At 34.3% G+C, this 18682-nt stretch overlaps 3 protein-coding genes and 1 pseudogene across 3 annotated transcripts in view; 1 reads left to right on the forward strand and 3 right to left on the reverse strand.

The window, feature by feature from the left end:
• Positions 1–436: 436 nt before the first annotated feature.
• LOC108560666 (ETS translocation variant 1-like) lies at positions 437–1810 on the forward strand (the record flags this gene model as incomplete). The annotated part of the gene is made up of 3 exons (XM_017918312.1): positions 437–514; positions 656–858; positions 1242–1810. Coding segments are annotated over 3 exons (626 nt in total), but the record flags the coding sequence as incomplete, so codon positions are not given.
• A 126-nt stretch (positions 1811–1936) lies between these two features.
• On the reverse strand, positions 1937–3163 carry LOC108560669 (46 kDa FK506-binding nuclear protein). Its single transcript, XM_017918314.1, has 3 exons — positions 2921–3163; positions 2711–2865; positions 1937–2591 (listed from the first exon to the last, which is right to left on the reverse strand). The coding sequence occupies exons 2-3, from the start codon at positions 2862–2864 to the stop codon at positions 1957–1959; spliced, it is 789 nt and encodes a 262-aa protein (XP_017773803.1). The 5' UTR covers position 2865; positions 2921–3163; the 3' UTR covers positions 1937–1956.
• A 2160-nt stretch (positions 3164–5323) lies between these two features.
• Positions 5324–6524, reverse strand: LOC108560667 (annotated as a pseudogene).
• A 3245-nt stretch (positions 6525–9769) lies between these two features.
• LOC108560670 (cadherin-23) overlaps positions 9770–18682 on the reverse strand; it is a 35264-nt gene continuing 26351 nt past the window's right edge. Inside the window, exons 3-20 of the mRNA XM_017918315.1 lie at positions 16241–16392; positions 15874–16177; positions 15613–15816; positions 15377–15555; positions 15121–15318; positions 14669–15063; positions 14334–14611; positions 13931–14244; positions 13554–13868; positions 13222–13495; positions 12108–13168; positions 11860–12048; positions 11664–11793; positions 11207–11601; positions 10794–11116; positions 10342–10733; positions 10142–10289; positions 9770–10083 (exon numbers count right to left, since the gene is read on the reverse strand). Coding sequence (XP_017773804.1) covers positions 9933–10083; positions 10142–10289; positions 10342–10733; positions 10794–11116; positions 11207–11601; positions 11664–11793; positions 11860–12048; positions 12108–13168; positions 13222–13495; positions 13554–13868; positions 13931–14244; positions 14334–14611; positions 14669–15063; positions 15121–15318; positions 15377–15555; positions 15613–15816; positions 15874–16177; positions 16241–16392 — 5402 coding nt within the window. The 3' untranslated portion in view covers positions 9770–9932. The remainder of the gene's footprint in view (positions 10084–10141; positions 10290–10341; positions 10734–10793; positions 11117–11206; positions 11602–11663; positions 11794–11859; positions 12049–12107; positions 13169–13221; positions 13496–13553; positions 13869–13930; positions 14245–14333; positions 14612–14668; positions 15064–15120; positions 15319–15376; positions 15556–15612; positions 15817–15873; positions 16178–16240; positions 16393–18682) is intronic.

The raw sequence follows: 18682 nt of genomic DNA on the forward strand, positions 1-18682 counted from the left end.
TTTTCACATTTTCGTTCATACAAAATATCATCTTTGGCAGTGGATTGAAAACAACTCTAGAATAAATATTATTATAAATTGCGTATTTCCAATTACATTTCAGAGCTTATTTGGTTGCCTACAATTTCTTACTTTTACTATTGAAATACGATCTAAATTACAGAATTTACAAATGATGGATGTATTTCTACCATTTTTTCTATTATTTATTTACACATTTATATTGACCCTAATTTGTGCTATAGACCAAAATCTTTTTACCCGCATTTTATCTATATTTTTAGTTTTTGATAAATATTTTTATATAATCTAAGAATATACTTTAAAAACTAATTAAAAACAAAAGCTAAATTTTATGTCATGTCTTAAATTTAATGTAACTTTTACAAATCATATTTGATATTAAAATCTGTTTTTTTTTTAAATATTATTTCAGCAAATTATAACAGATACAGCTACGATAGGAACCGAACAACACCAAGTCCTCCAAAGCCTTGGAGATCTTCAGCTGTTGGTAATTAACAAATACAATCATATAAAATATAGTAATATATAAATATATTAAAAAAATGTGTCCATCAATTATAAAATTATTATGGAATGGATATGATTGTGTTGGATTGATTTCTTGATAGAGTAAAATAAATATTTATAGGTCAATCAGAAAACAGTAAAGAAGAGAGATCAAGGGAAAGTACGGAAAACAGAACAAACCAATGCGTACAAGGGACAGGCCGAAGGGGATCTCTGCAGCTTTGGCAATTCTTGGTAGCCCTTCTGGACACGCCTGACGCATCGGCTGGTTGCATCGCCTGGACTGGAAGAGGAATGGAATTCAAATTAATCGAACCAGAAGAGGTATTTTTTTTAGTTATTTTGCTATTTACAATATTAATGTAAGTCTTACTTAATGGTAACTTCATATTGTTGAAAAATTAGCTAAGATTTTTGAGAAATTAGGACATAAATTCAAATAGTATTTGTGTCTTGTCTCTAAGTACATATTTGTGTATTTTCTTTCATGCAGCGCTTCTCAACCTTTGGCTTTTTGAGGTCGTGTTTTATTGGGTCGTGAAATGTCAAATTAATGAATGCACTTAGCACTTATGCTGAGTAGTATAGCAAATAGGTTGAGAAACGATGCTTTAATAGACATTGGCACTTATCAGTTATTAAGTCTAACTGGAGGATTCCAGTGATTATTATATCTTCTATTGGTATTTAAGTGTTGGTGTTTGCAGGTTGCTAGACGCTGGGGCGCTCAGAAGAACAGACCAGCAATGAACTATGACAAGCTGAGCAGATCTCTTCGGTATTACTACGAGAAAGGCATCATGCAGAAGGTGGCCGGAGAGAGATACGTGTACAAATTCGTGTGCGATCCGGAAGCCCTCTTCAACATGGCCTACGGATCGGCTCAGCACACGAGCGAATCCCGTAACCGGTCGGAAACGGCCTCCAAGAGCGAACCCCATCACATAGCCACCTACACAGACATGCTCAACCTCTACAACTGCGGTATCGGACATCCGTACCACAATCTGCATTACCTTCAGGACCCCACCAAGCACACAAGATACCCGTAATACTTCGAGCGCGCACTCGTTTTCCGTTTCTTCAATTTTAAAAACAAATCTGTGATTATTCTACCATTTAAGTTTATTTCTTTAAAACAAAAAAAATAATTAATAATAATTAAATTAAAATAAACACATGTATGTTTTCGATCGAGTGTAGAACAATTAGAAAACGCAAAAAGAAAGTATTTATAATTCCAAATATGTTTGTATTTAAAGTGTAAAAACGAGAAAAACAAACAAACAAAAAAAAGATTTAATATTTAATAATATAATAATAAATTGATGTATATTCTAATCAATGTTTTTGTTTTCTTCTTTTTTTTTTTCAAATAAATGCAAAAATTTTGTTAACAAACAAGAAACATTTACAGACGAATTACTGTTTACTCTTCTTCTTTGGACTCTCTTGATCGGAATCTGATGAGGAACCTTCCGATTTCCTTTTCACTGCCTTCTTCTCTTCCACGTTGTTGCCGTTCTTGTCTTCCTCCTTGTCCGTTTCCTTTTCATCCTCTTCGTCCTCGTCCTCATCTTCATCGTCCTTGTCATCCTCCATATGATCTTTGCCAAGTTTATCCTCGATTTTGCTCAAACTCTTCTTAATTCTCAATGCGTCCGGGCTGTAAGACCACAAGATAACTTCCATGTGCTCTTTCGTTGGTAAATCGTCGTCCCACAAGTTCGGATTTTCATCGTCGATCTTCTTCATGATCTTCTTGAGCGCTGCGTTCCTGACAATATCCCAGGACGGTTCATCGTCTCCGCTTTGGACTGTGCGCAAGTTCTTGTACTCCCCTTTAACACTTTTATACGCTTCCATGAAAGCATCACGCTTCGTATCCTCTTCCAGTTTGTACTGTTCTTTTAACGGTAGCAGCAGCTTCATGGTGTCTAAAGGTAAGTAGGGTTTATTCTCTTTAGCTTTGTTGGAGTTCTCGAACTCCTTGAGCCACCCGTCGAATGTGGCCATGGCATCGTTGATGTTCTGCAGCTTCTCCTTGTCCTTCGTGACTGTAACCAATAATAATGTATGCAACCAACCCGCCAGATGGAATTTAATTGTGATGATGCGCGTAGGAGTTTCGCAGCACTTACGAATTTGTAATACATTATGGTTATTTATAACTTACGTGTGAGGACACGCTTTGCCCTGCCAATAAGTCCTTTTATGGCGAGCTTCTGGTAATCAGGATCTCTACCCTCCAGATTCTTAATAGTGTCCAAAGCTTTCTCCTTATCCTTAAATCCCAATCCTTGCACGGTATCGGCCTTCGCTTCGGACATCCTGCAATAATTCGTTTATAATTCACGTTCAACTTTCAAATAAACTGAATAATCACTTTGATATACGCGATTGGAATGAGGGGCAAACTAAATTACTGGAGATGAAGAACGCTGCTCGGCGAGACGCGAAGAACTGGATCCTAATGGATTTGATAAATACACACGGTTGGTTTGTAAATACGAAAATTGATTGGATTTTGCGTGCGCGTCGCGATCGAAAGTCCCACAACACTTTGATGCGAGGCCGAAAACTGCGATGACTGCATCGCACTTCTATACCGAGTCGTTACGTCATTTGGCTCACTCGTTTTTCATGATTTTATGCCGAGAATGTTACAAAGTGACATTACCACAATCAGTTTTACCTTCGACGAATTTCACCGGATCCACCCAGGCTTCCAAATTCCTTCGTCGCGACTTCTCAAACTTTGACTTTTCTAATCCAAAACCATCTGTTCTTCATATGCAATACTCAAAGTTATCAATGAATCCTCGATTTAAAATTAACCTATTATTAGGACCATAAGACGGAACTTTTTTACCTAAAGAAATCTACTTAGAATTGAAGTGTTTATTATGACCTTTTACATAATAATTTATGTTCCACAAATAGTCTGAATTATCTAAATTTGTGGTGTTTCTAGCCAAATGCATTTTATCGTCTGAAGAATATTGTTTTAATAAAAATACCTAATGTTATACTTTATTTTAAAAATCTAACTATAATACACATGTTTTCAAGTTAATAAACCGACAGTTATTAATAATTTTTTATTTCATAAAATATTTTGTATAAAAATATATATATATTTGCATTTGCATAGTTTTTCGGACAAAACAAGGTTAATCTAAGAATCGTAGAGAATACATTTCTTATTACGATCTCAGAAATTAAACGCAAAGAAAATTTCACAGATTTATCCAAAATCTTCTGTTTATTAACAAAATGTCCTATACTTGCTTTATATAATCTGAAAATCTTAAGAAATACTGAGAAAATATTCATATGATCAAGTTTGACCTATATCACATTATATTTATAATCCATGAGTCATGTACTCAATGCAATTGAAATATTTAATAATAACAAAAAAAGAAAATAATACAAGCATACAAATTAAATTTTAATAAATGCATAATCGCCAATTAGTTTCTAATGAGTAATTTTTATAAATAGATCTTAAGTTTTTTCCATCATTTGATGTATGAATAGACGGATTTGCTTCTATCCGAAATAGATTCTTTGTATCTAATGATAAATTGTAGAATTAATTTTTTTTTCCGCATTACTAATGTATTCTCTAGTGTGTGTATGTACTGTTTTCTTTTCGGTACATCAACGTTTAAAAATATTTGACCTCCAAAGCGTTCCGTATTGTTTATATTTAGAAAAAATGTAAACATAAATGTTTTTTTTAATGAACTCGTCCAGTTGGCAACCAGACATACAATCAGCAGCCGGCGGACGCGTGCTTTAACACTTCGCCTGTTATAACATTCAAATTAATTCAATTATTACCATTAGTAAGGTTATAAAATATTCTGTTTCTATGTGCGCTATTTTTGCATACAATGTTATAAATGTTGTTTATATTAGAAAAAAGAAATCACAATTGAGATAATATTCAATTTCTATGACCATTGCAAGGATTTTATATATTATAAGAAACTTAATGGTAAAAAAAACAAATGAACTATTTTAGTAAGTTCACTAGGATTTGTAATTTCTTGAGTCATGCTTCAAACAAACGTCTTAGATAATCAAATGTATTGAATTATAAATCATGATTCGTATTTGTTTTTCATATGTTTATTCTGTATTATAAATGTCCTCTTCGCCAGCGTTTCTCAACCTTATTACAGCGCTACACAACGTGTTTGTTAAAGATTTTCCTATTAAATTAATTGTTATTAAAGTACTTATTATTATTCTGCTAAGAATAATTTTCTTTTTTATATCTTTGTTATCAACAAAATCTTGAAAGAAGAAGTACTTTTAGAATGACACATGACACAAGTCTTAATTCAAATTCTTTCATACAGATGGCAGACAGTAACGTCAAAATTTGCCTAATTAGGGCAGACGACTTTCGAAATCCCGACTGTATCGAAATCCCGACGTTCGAAATCCCGACTATATCAAAATAACGACAACAATAATCCCGACTATATCAGAATCTCGACAACCATAATCCCGACAAACATAATCCCGACTCTATCAAAATCCCGACTGTATTAAAATCCCGAATATATCGAAAATTTTTATAATAACATTTTTAAATTATTTCGGAACGTAGTCACCTCGTGCTACACTTTTATTATTAATAACAATAAATTATTATTAATTTATTTGATTTTGTTGAATTATTCATACCTTAACATTATGAAATAGTCTCAAATACAATTAGATATACAATTCTATATTAGATTAATAATTCTTTTTATCAACAACTTTTAGCTCATATTAATTCTTTTTTGCCGTCCTTATCTTTTTCTTTCTCTCTGTGAAGTTGAATATGCTCAACTCGCAATGAGCAACAACCAACTGTATCGGCTTGATCTTCGTCTTTTTCATTACCTGCCCTAAGAGCGAGTTTATCAATGAAATACAAAGCGACAGCTTTCTGCCTAATTCTCATTTCCTTTGACTTCCATTCGTCTTTATAAGTGGTTCGAATCTTATCTATGCACCTATGAAGCTTTCTTGCAGTTTCATATTTCTGCCAATCATTCTCTCCTTTCAATTTAGAACTAGCATTTAACATAACATATTTGACCTGTCCTTGAACATTCTCAGTCCACGATGCTAACCAGGTTACTGTTGGATCATGTCTTACATCTTCCCATCTGTGACCTGCTGGTGGTTTTGGAATTTCAGAGTCTTGACTGCAGTTAATTAAAACGTGCTCTGGTTTGACACGTTTCTTTAATTTGCCCATTTTCGGATGTTCTCCACGACTTCTGAATAATCCAGGAGGTTCAATCCTGAAATTGCCTATTTCTCTTTTCTCTTTATGACCATCAATTTTACAAAATCCATATTCCTTAACGATTTCTTTGTTTTTCTCCTTAAGGGCAAGCTTTTCTTCTTTTGTGCGATTTCTATTTTTATCAGACAATTCCAAAAAGTATGCTTGCATTTGATAAATCTACAATTTTAGATTACTCCTTTTCTGTCATACATTTTCTCCAATCTACATAGAAGTTTTTGTTGAAAATATCTTTTGTTGTCATGATCCAACATTCGAGCATAAAATCTAGCAACTTCTTCAGCCTCCTCACTCAAACGCATTTCTTTACCATCCTAGAAGAATTTTATATTCGATGGTAATTTTTGCATATGGTGGTGCAAACATAGAACCTCTGTGTTCACTTTGTTCCATCATCTTTCTTCTCCTCTTCCCACCATTTCCAAACATGTTCTTCTTCCTTTTTCTTCTTCTTAGTGGAAGTCGTTTCCTGTTTGACTTCTCTTTTTACCTTCTTTTCCTTCTTGACCTTATAACTTTTCTCTTCTTCTTCATCATCTGGATTATATTTTTTTTGCTTTTTACTTTTATCTTTCTTCACCTTCCTTGAGGTGAGTGGCACATCATCATCATCATCTTCCTCAGATTCAATTTTTCTTTTAGATGATTCAAGTCGTGCAGACAAGGGTATAACAATTTAAAAGTCACTACGCTCCGAAATAATTTAAAAATGTTATTGTAGACATTTTCGATATAGTCGGGATTATGGTAGTCGGGATTTCGATACAGTCGGCATTTCAAATTTAATTGACGGTTGTCGGGCTTGAGATTACCACCGAGGGCAGACACCTTCAACCATTTTTAGAGATATTGACGCGCCTGTTTCATCTTAAATTAAGGGGCCTCCAAATCGCCGAAAAAAAATGTTATGATTTTCTTTGTAGGGTCAATATGGGGCCTCCAAATCAGGTTGCGCCTAGGGCCTCACATAGTCATGATGCGCTACTGGTTATTGATTTTTATTTTGTGTGGTTTCTTTTAACAACAGAAGTGGGTATTTCAAAATTTTAACAGCAGGTACAATCATGCGTAACTGCTGAATATCACCCTTGGTAATATTTGTTTATTACATACAATTTGACATAAGGTGACAGCTGTCATTCTGCGACTCATGAAAAATTTAACGTGCGCCAATATTGGGTCGCGAATAAGTATAAAATATTGTAGTTTCTAGTTTTTTTTGTGTTTAATATAAATCTAATAGATATTAACATTATTGTTCATTTCTTAAATGTATTAACAGAATAATTTGAAGCGATTTTTTTTGTTTTGTCCTTTCCTTTTGTTTGTAATTATTTATGTAATTTTATTGTTGTTGTGATAAACATTATTATTATTATATTAATCATATTAGTTTTGTTTTTGTTTTATCTGAAGATATGTTATAATAATTAAATTATCTACAAAGTGTATTTAATCATTGCGTAATTGGAATGTAACTTAATTAGCAAATAAAAAATCAATTTTAATTACTTGATTTAGTATCAACGTGGAATGATATGAATATTAAGCGTTTCCAGATGCTAATATGTTTATGCTAATACCGACTGCATAACGTTTTGCAACTGAGCTATTTTTAATACAAGTATTATCAAATTATCATGTATTTATATACGAAATAATCACATTAGTCACAACGATAATGGAATGTTAATTTAATCAACGTTTATGTAATACACACAATATTTGTTTAAAATAAATACATCAAAATAATAATAAAATATGTGTTTGTTTTATATATGTATACTAATAATCGATGACTTACAGAAATCAGCAAGATCTTTCGGGACGTTCGTGATATTAATTCTGTAATGTTTGGTTTTAGTTCTCAAAAAATCTATTCGTTATACACATATATAATTTGTGACAACATATTGTACATTTCTTTTGTTTTTGTCTATTTTATTGTCCCAGTTAAATTGAATACTGTAATAAAATTGATACAGACAGTTATCACTATTAAACTATTGATGATTATCTATTTATACTAGAATCAATAAACAGATTTGACCTGAATTATAGATTTTGTAGCAAATATTCAGATGCGCAGAATACACCAATTAATAACATTCCAATTATAGACCCAGTTATCCTTTCCTAGTCTAAGGTGATTAATTCAATGCTCAAATACTTGTAATATTATATTGTTTTCCAATTATACTTAGAGATTTTCATATTTTTGTCTAATAAAAGATAATGAGTGTAATTAATTAAGTTCTATTGTGGAAAATACTTAAAAACGTATTGAGATACAAAGAAAACATATATGTAATTAAAAATTATGATTTTTTTGCGCTGGTTGGATTTACGCCGATTCACAATTACGCCGCTGTGAAATAACGCTTATTAATTGCTGATTTTACACTTATATACAACTAAACCCTATAGTTACCTTAATTTAAATATGAGTTCATTTTACGCCGATTCGATTTGCGACGGCTTTTGCAGAAACGGAACCCCGGCGTATAAAGACGATTACCTGTATTTTGATGGACTATTAACGTAGGCAACCAATTGTGTTTTGTATATTTAGTAAATGTTCAATACATTCAAGTTAGTGAGACAAATATGGGAAGAGAAAATAAATTTACATTTTATATAAATGTTGACAACCAACAAACTAATTATTTAATGATATATCTTAATGACTATTTCATTCGTAAATGACGAATTTCTGTTTAATAGTAAAGCAAATAATACTATAGAGATAAAAAAAAAGCAAAGAGCGAGGAGTAAAGTAAGGAGTAATGTTAGAAGAAAAGTAAGAAGTACAGTAAAGAGTAAAGATAGGTGTAAAATACTGAGTAAAATAAGGTGCAAAGTAAGACTGACGCCTGAGCGCTTATTGAAAGTCTTCAATGTCGTAAATGAGAGAAGTATGATGCAAATCTTGAGGTTAAAAATAAATATATTGAAATATGCACTAATCAAACGGTATTATTCATAATATTAGTCGTTTTGCGATTTAAGTCTATTGTTACTTAATGTTTAACAATGTAACACTGGGTTTACCACTACATTATACGCAAAAGATGTCAAAAGTGCGACTGCTTTCCATTGTATACTAATTATAAACACATTTTTTTTCTCTTTATTTTCCGGTCATCTATCTCACATGAGACAATGAACTGGACTGGTGACAATTAAAACAAAACAAAAATATAAAAAAAAATCAAGGGATTGGTCTAGTAACCAACCTTAATATAATCATTTTAAAGGCACACGCACAATCAAGACATGCACGCACGAACTACTTATTCTAAAAATTATTTGATAGGTCTTGGGGCTTGAAACGCTTCAATCTTCGGCGAGGATTCTTTGTGTGTCATCTCCACAGCAAGTGGGTTTGGGTGAATATCCAACCGGTGTTGATAATTAACGGTGAGTTTACTTATCTTTTCCTTCACTAGTTTGGTGTCGGTGAAAGAATGAATATCGTCGTTTGTGATATACCACGGTAGCCCGGTGACCGTTCTCAGCGTCTTTGATTGGAACCTCTGGATCACATCAATAGTAGTGTTAAATGTAGACCATAATTGAATGCCGTAAGTCCAAATGGGTTTTATGATAGCTTTATATATGCAACAATATATCTACATACGTGTTATAAAAAAGAATATTTTGTAAAATAAATTCTAAGTAAATTTTTGTTATTTTTTTATATTTTATTTAAAAAAAAATGTTATAAATATATACAAAACACGAAATTACATCGCAACCATTTTCAAAACATTTCTTCTATTTTTGGCTTTCTCTCTAGATGTTTATTATTATAAAAAAAAAACATGTATTTGCGAGGATTTACATGAATACAAAATTAAATAATATATAATAATATTAATAAAAAAAACATGAAATAAATAATCGTTGCTTGATTTAAAACGTAATCTTAATTTACTTAAATACTACATGGATTTATTTACAGGTGTGCAGCCACCAGGTGAATGTCGAAGATTTCGATATGACGAGATCAAGCAGCATCCGACGAGCTGTCCTCTTCCTCTTCCAAAATTCCGTCCACCCAGTGGCACGCCGCTAATCATAACTCGGTGGTTTCCATCTTTCTGGGCGGGAGGATCGGTGGAAGAGTTTGGTAGACGTTCTGAATTCTGTTTGATTCAATTGGACAGTTTCCATCGTCCGCCGAACTCAGAACATTCTCATCGAGAGAATCTCTGTCAGATCCTTGGCTAAAAATGATAAATTTACGTTGAGAAACATTTATAGGTGAATGGTAAATTAAATTACCTAAGTTCATCAGTGTTTTTGTACCATTCATTCTCGTAGGCCTTGAGCCACATCGGGTTGCTTCCCTCCATGCTGTGTTTGTTGGTGTTCGGGACTCTTCCGCTTAAACCACTTAATCCGCGACCATCTATATCCGATTCTAATCCACCTGGAAATCAAGAAATATTAATAATAGTTTCAAAGATATTTGAAGTAATCACCATAAGCGGTTGTTGTTGCAGCTTTCAGTTTCCTCTGATAAGTGTGTCTTTGGTTTATGCAAAGTGCCAAGCACAGTAAAAGCAAGAGCAGAAGGAATAAAGAAGAAGCGGTTAACCAGAATGTGGTACCGGCTTTCTGGATCGAACTCAGAGCAGTAACGCCGCCTGGCTGAGTATCCAAAACGTTGAATTCCTTAAACACGTTATCCAACTTCTCCGTGTTTTGGTCGACAAGCTTTAAAACTTCCGCCACTTCCAATATAGAATTGTCTCTCCTATTTACTAAATGCAGGTACAAATCGGTTCTCGTTTTATCAACTGTTCCATCGTGATTGGCGTGAACCTTAAACTCATCCACGTTCACTATTGCTCCAGTTACATTCCCCAACATTCTACAAAAAAAATATAACGAATTAATAAATAATTTAAAAGTTTTTTCTTCAAATAATTACTCTCTAAATTTCTCTATATTGGTTCTCAGTTCGACAGGTTGTTGCCTCAAGATGAATCGCACGCGTTGATCTTCTCTGAGGAGATAAATGAAAACTCTGGCTACATCCTGAAGACCTCCTGTATCATTCGCCATCACCATGAAATCAAAGTATCCTTTCATCCCTTGCTGAGGATCAAAGTTTAACTGGATCGATCCAGTTTCTTTTTCGACTATGAAAGGTGCGCGCTGCAAATTCTCCAAACCTTCGGTTAAAGTCATCTTTACTTTTCCAATTAAATGGTAGGTGATTTCTGAGTTTGGTCCATGATCTGGATCAATTGCCTATGGAATATTCACAAAATTAATTAAAACAACGTTAATTTAAACAATCGAAAATGTTAAATTTTATTAAATCTTGAAATTATTACTTACTTTAACGTGCATAAATTTAGTTCCAAAACTGGTGGCGGTGCTGACTCCACCTGTGAAGACTCTATGCGTGAACTTAGGTGGATTATCGTTGATATCAGTTACTTTAACAATGACTTTAAGTAAGCTGTCATCTGATGAATCAAAGAAGCTCTGATTGTTGGGTGCCCTAGTGCAATCCTCTGTTGCTTTGATCAGCAGTAAATGTGTGTCCTGTTCTTCCCTATCAAGAGGCGCGCTTACAGATAACTCGTGCGTTTCGGAATTCAATCTAAACAATCCATTCTCGTTTCCTCCAACAATGAAGAAACAAATCTGCACCGGACCTTCGTACTCGTAGAAATCACGGTCTACAGTGTCCGGTAACCTTAGAATTTCGTGACCAGGAAGAGAGTTTTCTATCAATAAAATAAATATAATTAATTATAAGAAATATATTCAATTTACAATAATAACTCACCGGTGAAATTAGCAATGAATTCGTCAATTAAAAATTGAGGTTGATAATCGTTGATGCTGCTTACATAAACCGTTAGATCTACTTCGGAACTCAGCGATGGAACACCCAGATCATAAGCTTCTATTCTTATCTGTAAATTGATACAATTAATTAAAGTTTATTTAAGTATAAATAATAAAAAGTATAATTAACATACATCATAAATTTTCTGCTTTGATCTGTTTAGTGGTAAATGGAGTTCCAAAATACCAGAAACTGGAGATAGGTAGAACGTTTTGTAATGCTCCGCAGAATCCGGTTTCAATCTGTACCTAACAGCGCCGTTAGGACCGACGTCTTCGTCTCTTGCAATTACTTGAACCAAAGCGCTTCCTATGGTTGCGTTCTACAAGAACAAAAAGAAATGTTTACATTTTGCTAAGTTGTACTAAAATGATTACTCACTTCAGGTATTTTAAGTGTTGAATTATGAGGCGGTCTTAAGAACATTGGAGCGTGATCGTTTAAATCCGTCACGCAAATGTTGAGATCACCTTGCGTGGAATGACTCGGCGTTCCCATGTCTTGGGCTCTTATTGTTAAAGTGTAATTTCCATGACGACCCTTCAAAGGTCGATTAATACCGACTTCCAGCCATCCGCTGTCGTTCTGCCGCAAGTAGAACAGGTCGAAATCGTTTCCGGCGATGAAATTGGAAACGATCTGAGCGTTCGGCGTTTCCGGATCGTCCGCATCGCTCGCTTTAAATTTACCAACGATAATGTCCGGATCGTGGAACTCTGTGATCGTGACGCAAGCTTTCGGCAGATCCAATTGCGGTTTGTTATCGTTAACGTCCAATATTGAAACGTTGATGTGTTTGAAGGCATTCCTGCTCTCCCCATTGTTGTAACCGTATTGATAATTATCCCAAGCCTCTACCACCAATAAATAAGAATGTTTTGTTTCCCTGTCCAGCTCCTCCGCAACCCTCAGAATACCCGTTTCAGGCTCCAAGCTGAATTTCCCTTGAGAAGAAATCCGATCTAACAGATACGTGATTTTACTGAATTCACCTGAATCTTGATCCTTCGCTTCAACTATGGCTATCTTTTGCCCAACAGCTGTGTCCTCAGGTACCTTAAGCATCCTAGGCTCAGGTAAGAATACGGGACTGTTATCGTTCTCATCCAGAATCTGCACAAACAACTCGACCCTCGTAGATCTTGGCGGGTCATCGGCATCGGTTGCCTTGATCGTCAAATTGAGCCATTCGTAGACCTCATGATCTATCCTATTTGCCACCACTAAATCACCCGAGTTTTTGTTCAAATAAAGTAACTTTACAAGATCATCTCGTCCCTCCAAAGTGTAAGTAACACTTTTGTTTTTATCAGCATCATCGGCAATTACACCGCCGATGATAACGCCGTTTTTGCTGTTTTCGGCCACAGAAAACTTGTAGAAAGGTTGCCTAAACTTTGGATTGTTATCATTAACATCTTCAATTCTAATCTCCAGTTCAGCTGAAAACAATTCACATTTAACAACTTAAGTAATCACTTAAAAAATATATTACCTGTATCAATTTGAGGTCCAGTTTCTGATGCGTTATCCTCAACGATTAAACCCAAATTTATGATCTCCACAACCTCTCTATCAATTGTTTTAGCTACGGTCAAAACCCCATTAACTTCTTCTAAATAAAATAGCGAAGCGCAATCGAATTCCGGAGCAGTTAAGACGATTCCACGTTCGTTCTGCGCACGACACGAAGTAGGATCTAATTTGTATCTTAAATTAGCAGTGGCGTCCAAATCTTTAGCTCTAACTCTCGTTACTTCTGTTCCAACCTTAAAGAAAACAATAGTTTATAATTAAGTCTTCAATATTTGCGTTTTAATTATTTACTGGTGTATTTTCTGTTATGGAAACCATGCCGGGATTAACGAAAACTGGAGATTTGTTGTTAACATCAAGTATATTGATTTTAACAGTAACATTAGCCTTCTTCTGATTCTCTCCTGTAGCTCCATCCAAGGCGATTACATTCAGGGAATATAAGATAGTCGTCGGTTGCGTAAGATCTGGATCCAAGCTAGCTCCTCTCGCTATGGAGATGATCCCAGTTTCTGCACCGATTGTAAATTTGTCTGAGGCACCGCTTTGGATGCGATACACTAAGCGATTATTTGGACTAGAACCATCCAAATCGTATGCTTTTACCTACGTTATAATATTAACCATTATAAATGTGATGAATTTTAGATGTTATTTAAAAACTGCACCTGGAAAATGGATGTTCCGGATGGGATGTTTTCTGGTATCGATTTGTTGTACATGAGTTCTTCGAAAACCGGTGCATGGTCGTTGGCGTCGAGGACGTAAATGACGATGGGAACTTCGGTGTACAAAACTGGATCACCCCAGTCGCTTGCTCTTGCAGTCAAATGTACGATCCTTGTGCTATCCGTCGAAGGACCTTCGAAACTCTCGAAATCCAGAGGGGCTTTTGGTCGAATTACGCCTGTATTTGGTTCGATTGTGAAATTACCGGCTGCAATTCCATGCAGTGAATACTCTATTTCACTGTTTTTTGTACCTGTAATTAATATACCAATATAATTATGGAAAGGTATTATTTATTTATTGGCTATTTTAAATAAATAGAAAAAGAAGTTGTCTATTTACCATTTAAATCTCCATCTCTTGCATCCAGTTTTAAGGGAACTTCGAAATTAGCTTCGTTCTCCATAAGTCTAGCTTCGTACTTGCTTTGGCTAAAGACCGGAGCATTGTCGTTAACATCTTCTAAATTGATAACCAATTGCACCGTGTTTCTGTTGCCGTTTCCTAAATCATCTCTAGCTTCTACGGTCAAATAATGTCTGGAAATGACTTCCCTATCCCAATTTGCTCCACCAGAAGATTTAACAGTTATGACCCCAGTCGAAGCATCCAGATCCAAACTGTATAAACAATATTTTTAGTAAAATAACAATTTGGTTATTTTGATTGTAACTTACAGATCGGCTAAGCTTCCAGCTAAATTCGTGTATCGAACACCTTTGGTCCCGAAAGCTCCGGAATCATCGTCCAAGGCTTGAACCCAAGCGACGGTGGTTCCAACCGGGCAATTCTCCGGCACCCACACATCGTAAATGCTCTTCGTGAATTCTGGATAATTGTCGTTCCGGTCCAGAACGTCGACGATCACCGAAACTTCCGAACTCTTCGCCGAGTATTTAACCGTTTCACGTGCGACCAGCGACAAGTTGAAGCGCTTGACGACCTCGTAATCGAGGGCACTCGAATTCTTCACGCGGATCAGAAACGTCGCCTCGTTGATCGCCTTCGACGGCGTAACCTCGAAGATCTCGCCGTGCTGTTTCAGAAGCAATTGAAAAGTACCATTGTTTCCCTGAAAGAGAGTCAAGATTCAGTAAGCGAGACGCGATTAAAAGAAGTATATTCTTACTTGATCCAGATCGTAGACCTCGGCGATAGAATTTGCGGAGAATGTTAAGGGCGTGTTTGTGGGCGCATTCTCGGGAACTTCGCATTGGTAACTCGTACTTTTGAAGGTCGGCGTTTCATCGTTGACATCCGTTATCATGATCGTCACTTCGGTTGTGGCCGAGGGCACAGGGCGGATTTTACTTCCGATTTCCGTAGCCTTGAAAACAACATATTAATACTTTAAATAAAAATAATTGAAGAATTGTTTTTTTTACCGTGATTTGCAAAATATACGCGCCGGAAATGGTCGATTCCCTATCCAGCAATTTCGTGGTGATCACGTTTCCCGTTTGCCTCTCGATGCGGAATAGGTCGATTTCTTCGCCTATTCCGTTCGAACTCAAGCTGTAAGCAATCGGATTGTTGACCCCCCTATCACCATCCACTGCGGTAACTGCAATTATATATTTATTTAAAAAAATGAACTCAACATAATTCAAATCAATAAAACCTTGCAAAACTGGTGTACCAACTGGAGCATCTTCAGCCACTCTCGCAACCGGTTGGACTTTAACGAATTCCGGTGGTTGATCTTCGACATCCTCCACTTTTACCAGCAAAGCCGCAGTGCCCGTATTCACTCTTCCTTGCTTTGCTCGATCCACAGCCAGGACCTTCAGCTGATGCAAAGTTTGCGTCTCGTAATCCAAATTACCTAATGAAACAATCCGCTCATTATACGCATCTAATTACAAAATGTATCTAATCTTACCGATCAATCGTATAACTCCTTTTCCGCTAAGCGTGCTTATGGAAAATTTTGATTCAGACTCGGACTCTTGCAGGTGGTAAACCACTTGGCCGTAAGCGCCTTCATCTGCATCGGTGGCTTCCAACGTCGCTATGACACCGGTCTCGGCGTCTTCTTTTATGCTGATCGTGGGTTGATACGGTTTAAAGACCGGCGTGTTATCATTGACATCTTCAACGAGCAGCAGTAGGCTTTGGGTCACGTAGTTTCCGTGACCGAGACGACCGTCTGTTAGTGTTAAAACGAGTGCGTATTCGTCGCGTGTCTAGCAAAGGACAAATTTAGATTAATGATGTTTTTATTTATAATTTTAAGTGCAGATTATTACTTCTCTGTCTAAGGGCTGCGCTAAATAGACGTTAGCCTCGGCGGCGGAAACAGTTTCGACGCGGATCACATTGCTTCCGGACTGTTTCCTCACGCCAAACTCCAATTTATCACCATCTGGATCAATCCCTCGTAATTTGTAAATTAATGTACCTAAGAGAATAATATAAACCTCATTAAACACTATTAAACGTTTCGATGTGTACGTTAAATAATAAATAAAAAAAACATATACAAATTAATTATGTAATTAATTAAGATAACAAAAAAAATAATTATGATATAATTATGTTACTAAGGAGTTTTCCAGACGTTCAAATGTGTAAAAGTAAAAAACCTTTATTCAGCGGCGATGAATCAAATTCGTCAGAAGATAACGGAAGAATTGAATTGGGAAGATCCAAATATCAATGTATCAACGCTTTAGTTCGTAGAATATTATAGTCAAATTCAACATATCTTTGCGTCCTCAAATAATCACGAAATTATGTATTTTTCAGAAAGATAATAAAAGAAATAATTAGATATGCAACAAAGAAAGTATTTTTACTATTTCTTAGTTATTTGCTAATGAAGAAACTATTTAATTAGTACCTGTATTTTTATGATATATTTTTTTAATTTGGAGAATTTTTGTTTCTAATAATTTATATAATAAAATTAGATAATAAAATATTGTTAATGTAAATATTTATTCATTTTTTTTTAATTAGATTTTAATAATTAATAAATCAAATCAATATATATATATAAAAGATTTTGACCAGCTTTATATTATTTTAACAAGATATAGACGATTTTTTTTTATAACTCTATTGGTACATATTTTTTATTACAGTTCTTTAATGGAAGTATAATATTCAGTATCTGGAAATATGAATAACTACATTTAGAATGTAAGCAATCACCATGTTATTAGAAATGTGAATGTTTTATTTTACAGGAAGGAAACGTACATTAGGGTCATTGAGATATAAATAAAAAAGTATTAAATCAGTGTTTCATAATAACTTGTTATATAATATTTATGTACGTTTTTAAATTTGTAAACTAAGATGGAAAGAGTATAAATAATTCTGGAGTAAAATTATGATTTATAAATAAAGTCAGCTGGCACACAAAAGAGAAAGATGAACATTCGTTATTGTTCTAGGCCAGTGATGGCAAATCTATGACATGAGTGTCAAAGGTGACAAAGCAAGTCGGTTTGAGTGACTCGCATCAATTACGGACGGTTTTCGCCCAGTACGGTTTCAAATATCACAAAATTATGGATATTTCTAGATTTGAGATGGGACCGGATTTAAGCTGTTTTTTCCGAAATTTGACACATAAAGCTCAAAACTATCGCCATTGATGGGGTAAATATCTATATAAAACAAATATTTGTTTCAATAATTTCTAAGTTTTAATATACAATAAGAACTGAAGAGGATTATATTAAAATTGAGAAATGAAAGAAGCGAAAGAATAAATATTGAAGATGATTATGTAATAAATATGAATGATTTCAGAAAGTTTAGAATTATAGAGACAAAGACGATGATTGAATGCTCCGGATACAGTGTGAGAAATGCCTGAGGAACTAAGCGAAGAGAAAATATGTTCGCAATTGTAAATAATGTGTGCTATATAGGAATAATTATATAATTTTTTTAATCTTTGTTCATAAATTTATATAGACAAAAAATGTGAGCATTAAATTTAGAAAAATAAAGTTTAAAAGAATTTACAGAAGCATTTTATTTATAGAAGGATTTAAATCTTCTATAGATTGTTTATTTTCAAATTTAATTTGTTCTTTTGCTTTTCTTTAGTGGTATTTCTTTATATTTGTCTCTTTTATTATCCCATGCCAATAAATTCTTTTGATATAATCAAGTAGCAAACTTAAAATTTGTACCAATTTAATTCATATTTTTCGAAAACCTCATGCACGTAACTTAATAACAAATGTCTTTTTGTTTTGTTACAATTACTTCGTTTTATAGAAGAATACATGCGAACATACTACAAAACTTATTAAAATAATTGACACAAAGCGTGTACTATATAGAACATTGATCATCAAATTGTTATTAGTCTTGTATTCACAAGATTATTAAATTTAAACTTTTTTTAATGATAAACTTAATACACAAGAGTTAATTTATTTGTGTTCTATCAATTTCATCAACATATAAATTAAATTATTTAAGTATTTTTATTTTGTTTCAATACACATGTGAATATCCACTTCTTGTTGAGTTTCAATCGGAATCACGACAACCATAATCCCGACAGTTTCAAAATCCCGACTCACGTTTCTTTAATTTCAAACTTATACACTTGCTGGAATTATGAGATTTCTTAGCTATTTTATTATTGATGATTATCACTTTTATTGTAACTTAGATAAGAAAATTCTAAGTGGATTGGACAATTACCATTATTTTTGTAGTCG

This window comes from Nicrophorus vespilloides, unplaced genomic scaffold (genome assembly GCF_001412225.1).
Source record: "Nicrophorus vespilloides isolate i.1.1-1 unplaced genomic scaffold, Nicve_v1.0, whole genome shotgun sequence".
NCBI lineage: Eukaryota > Metazoa > Arthropoda > Insecta > Coleoptera > Silphidae > Nicrophorus > Nicrophorus vespilloides.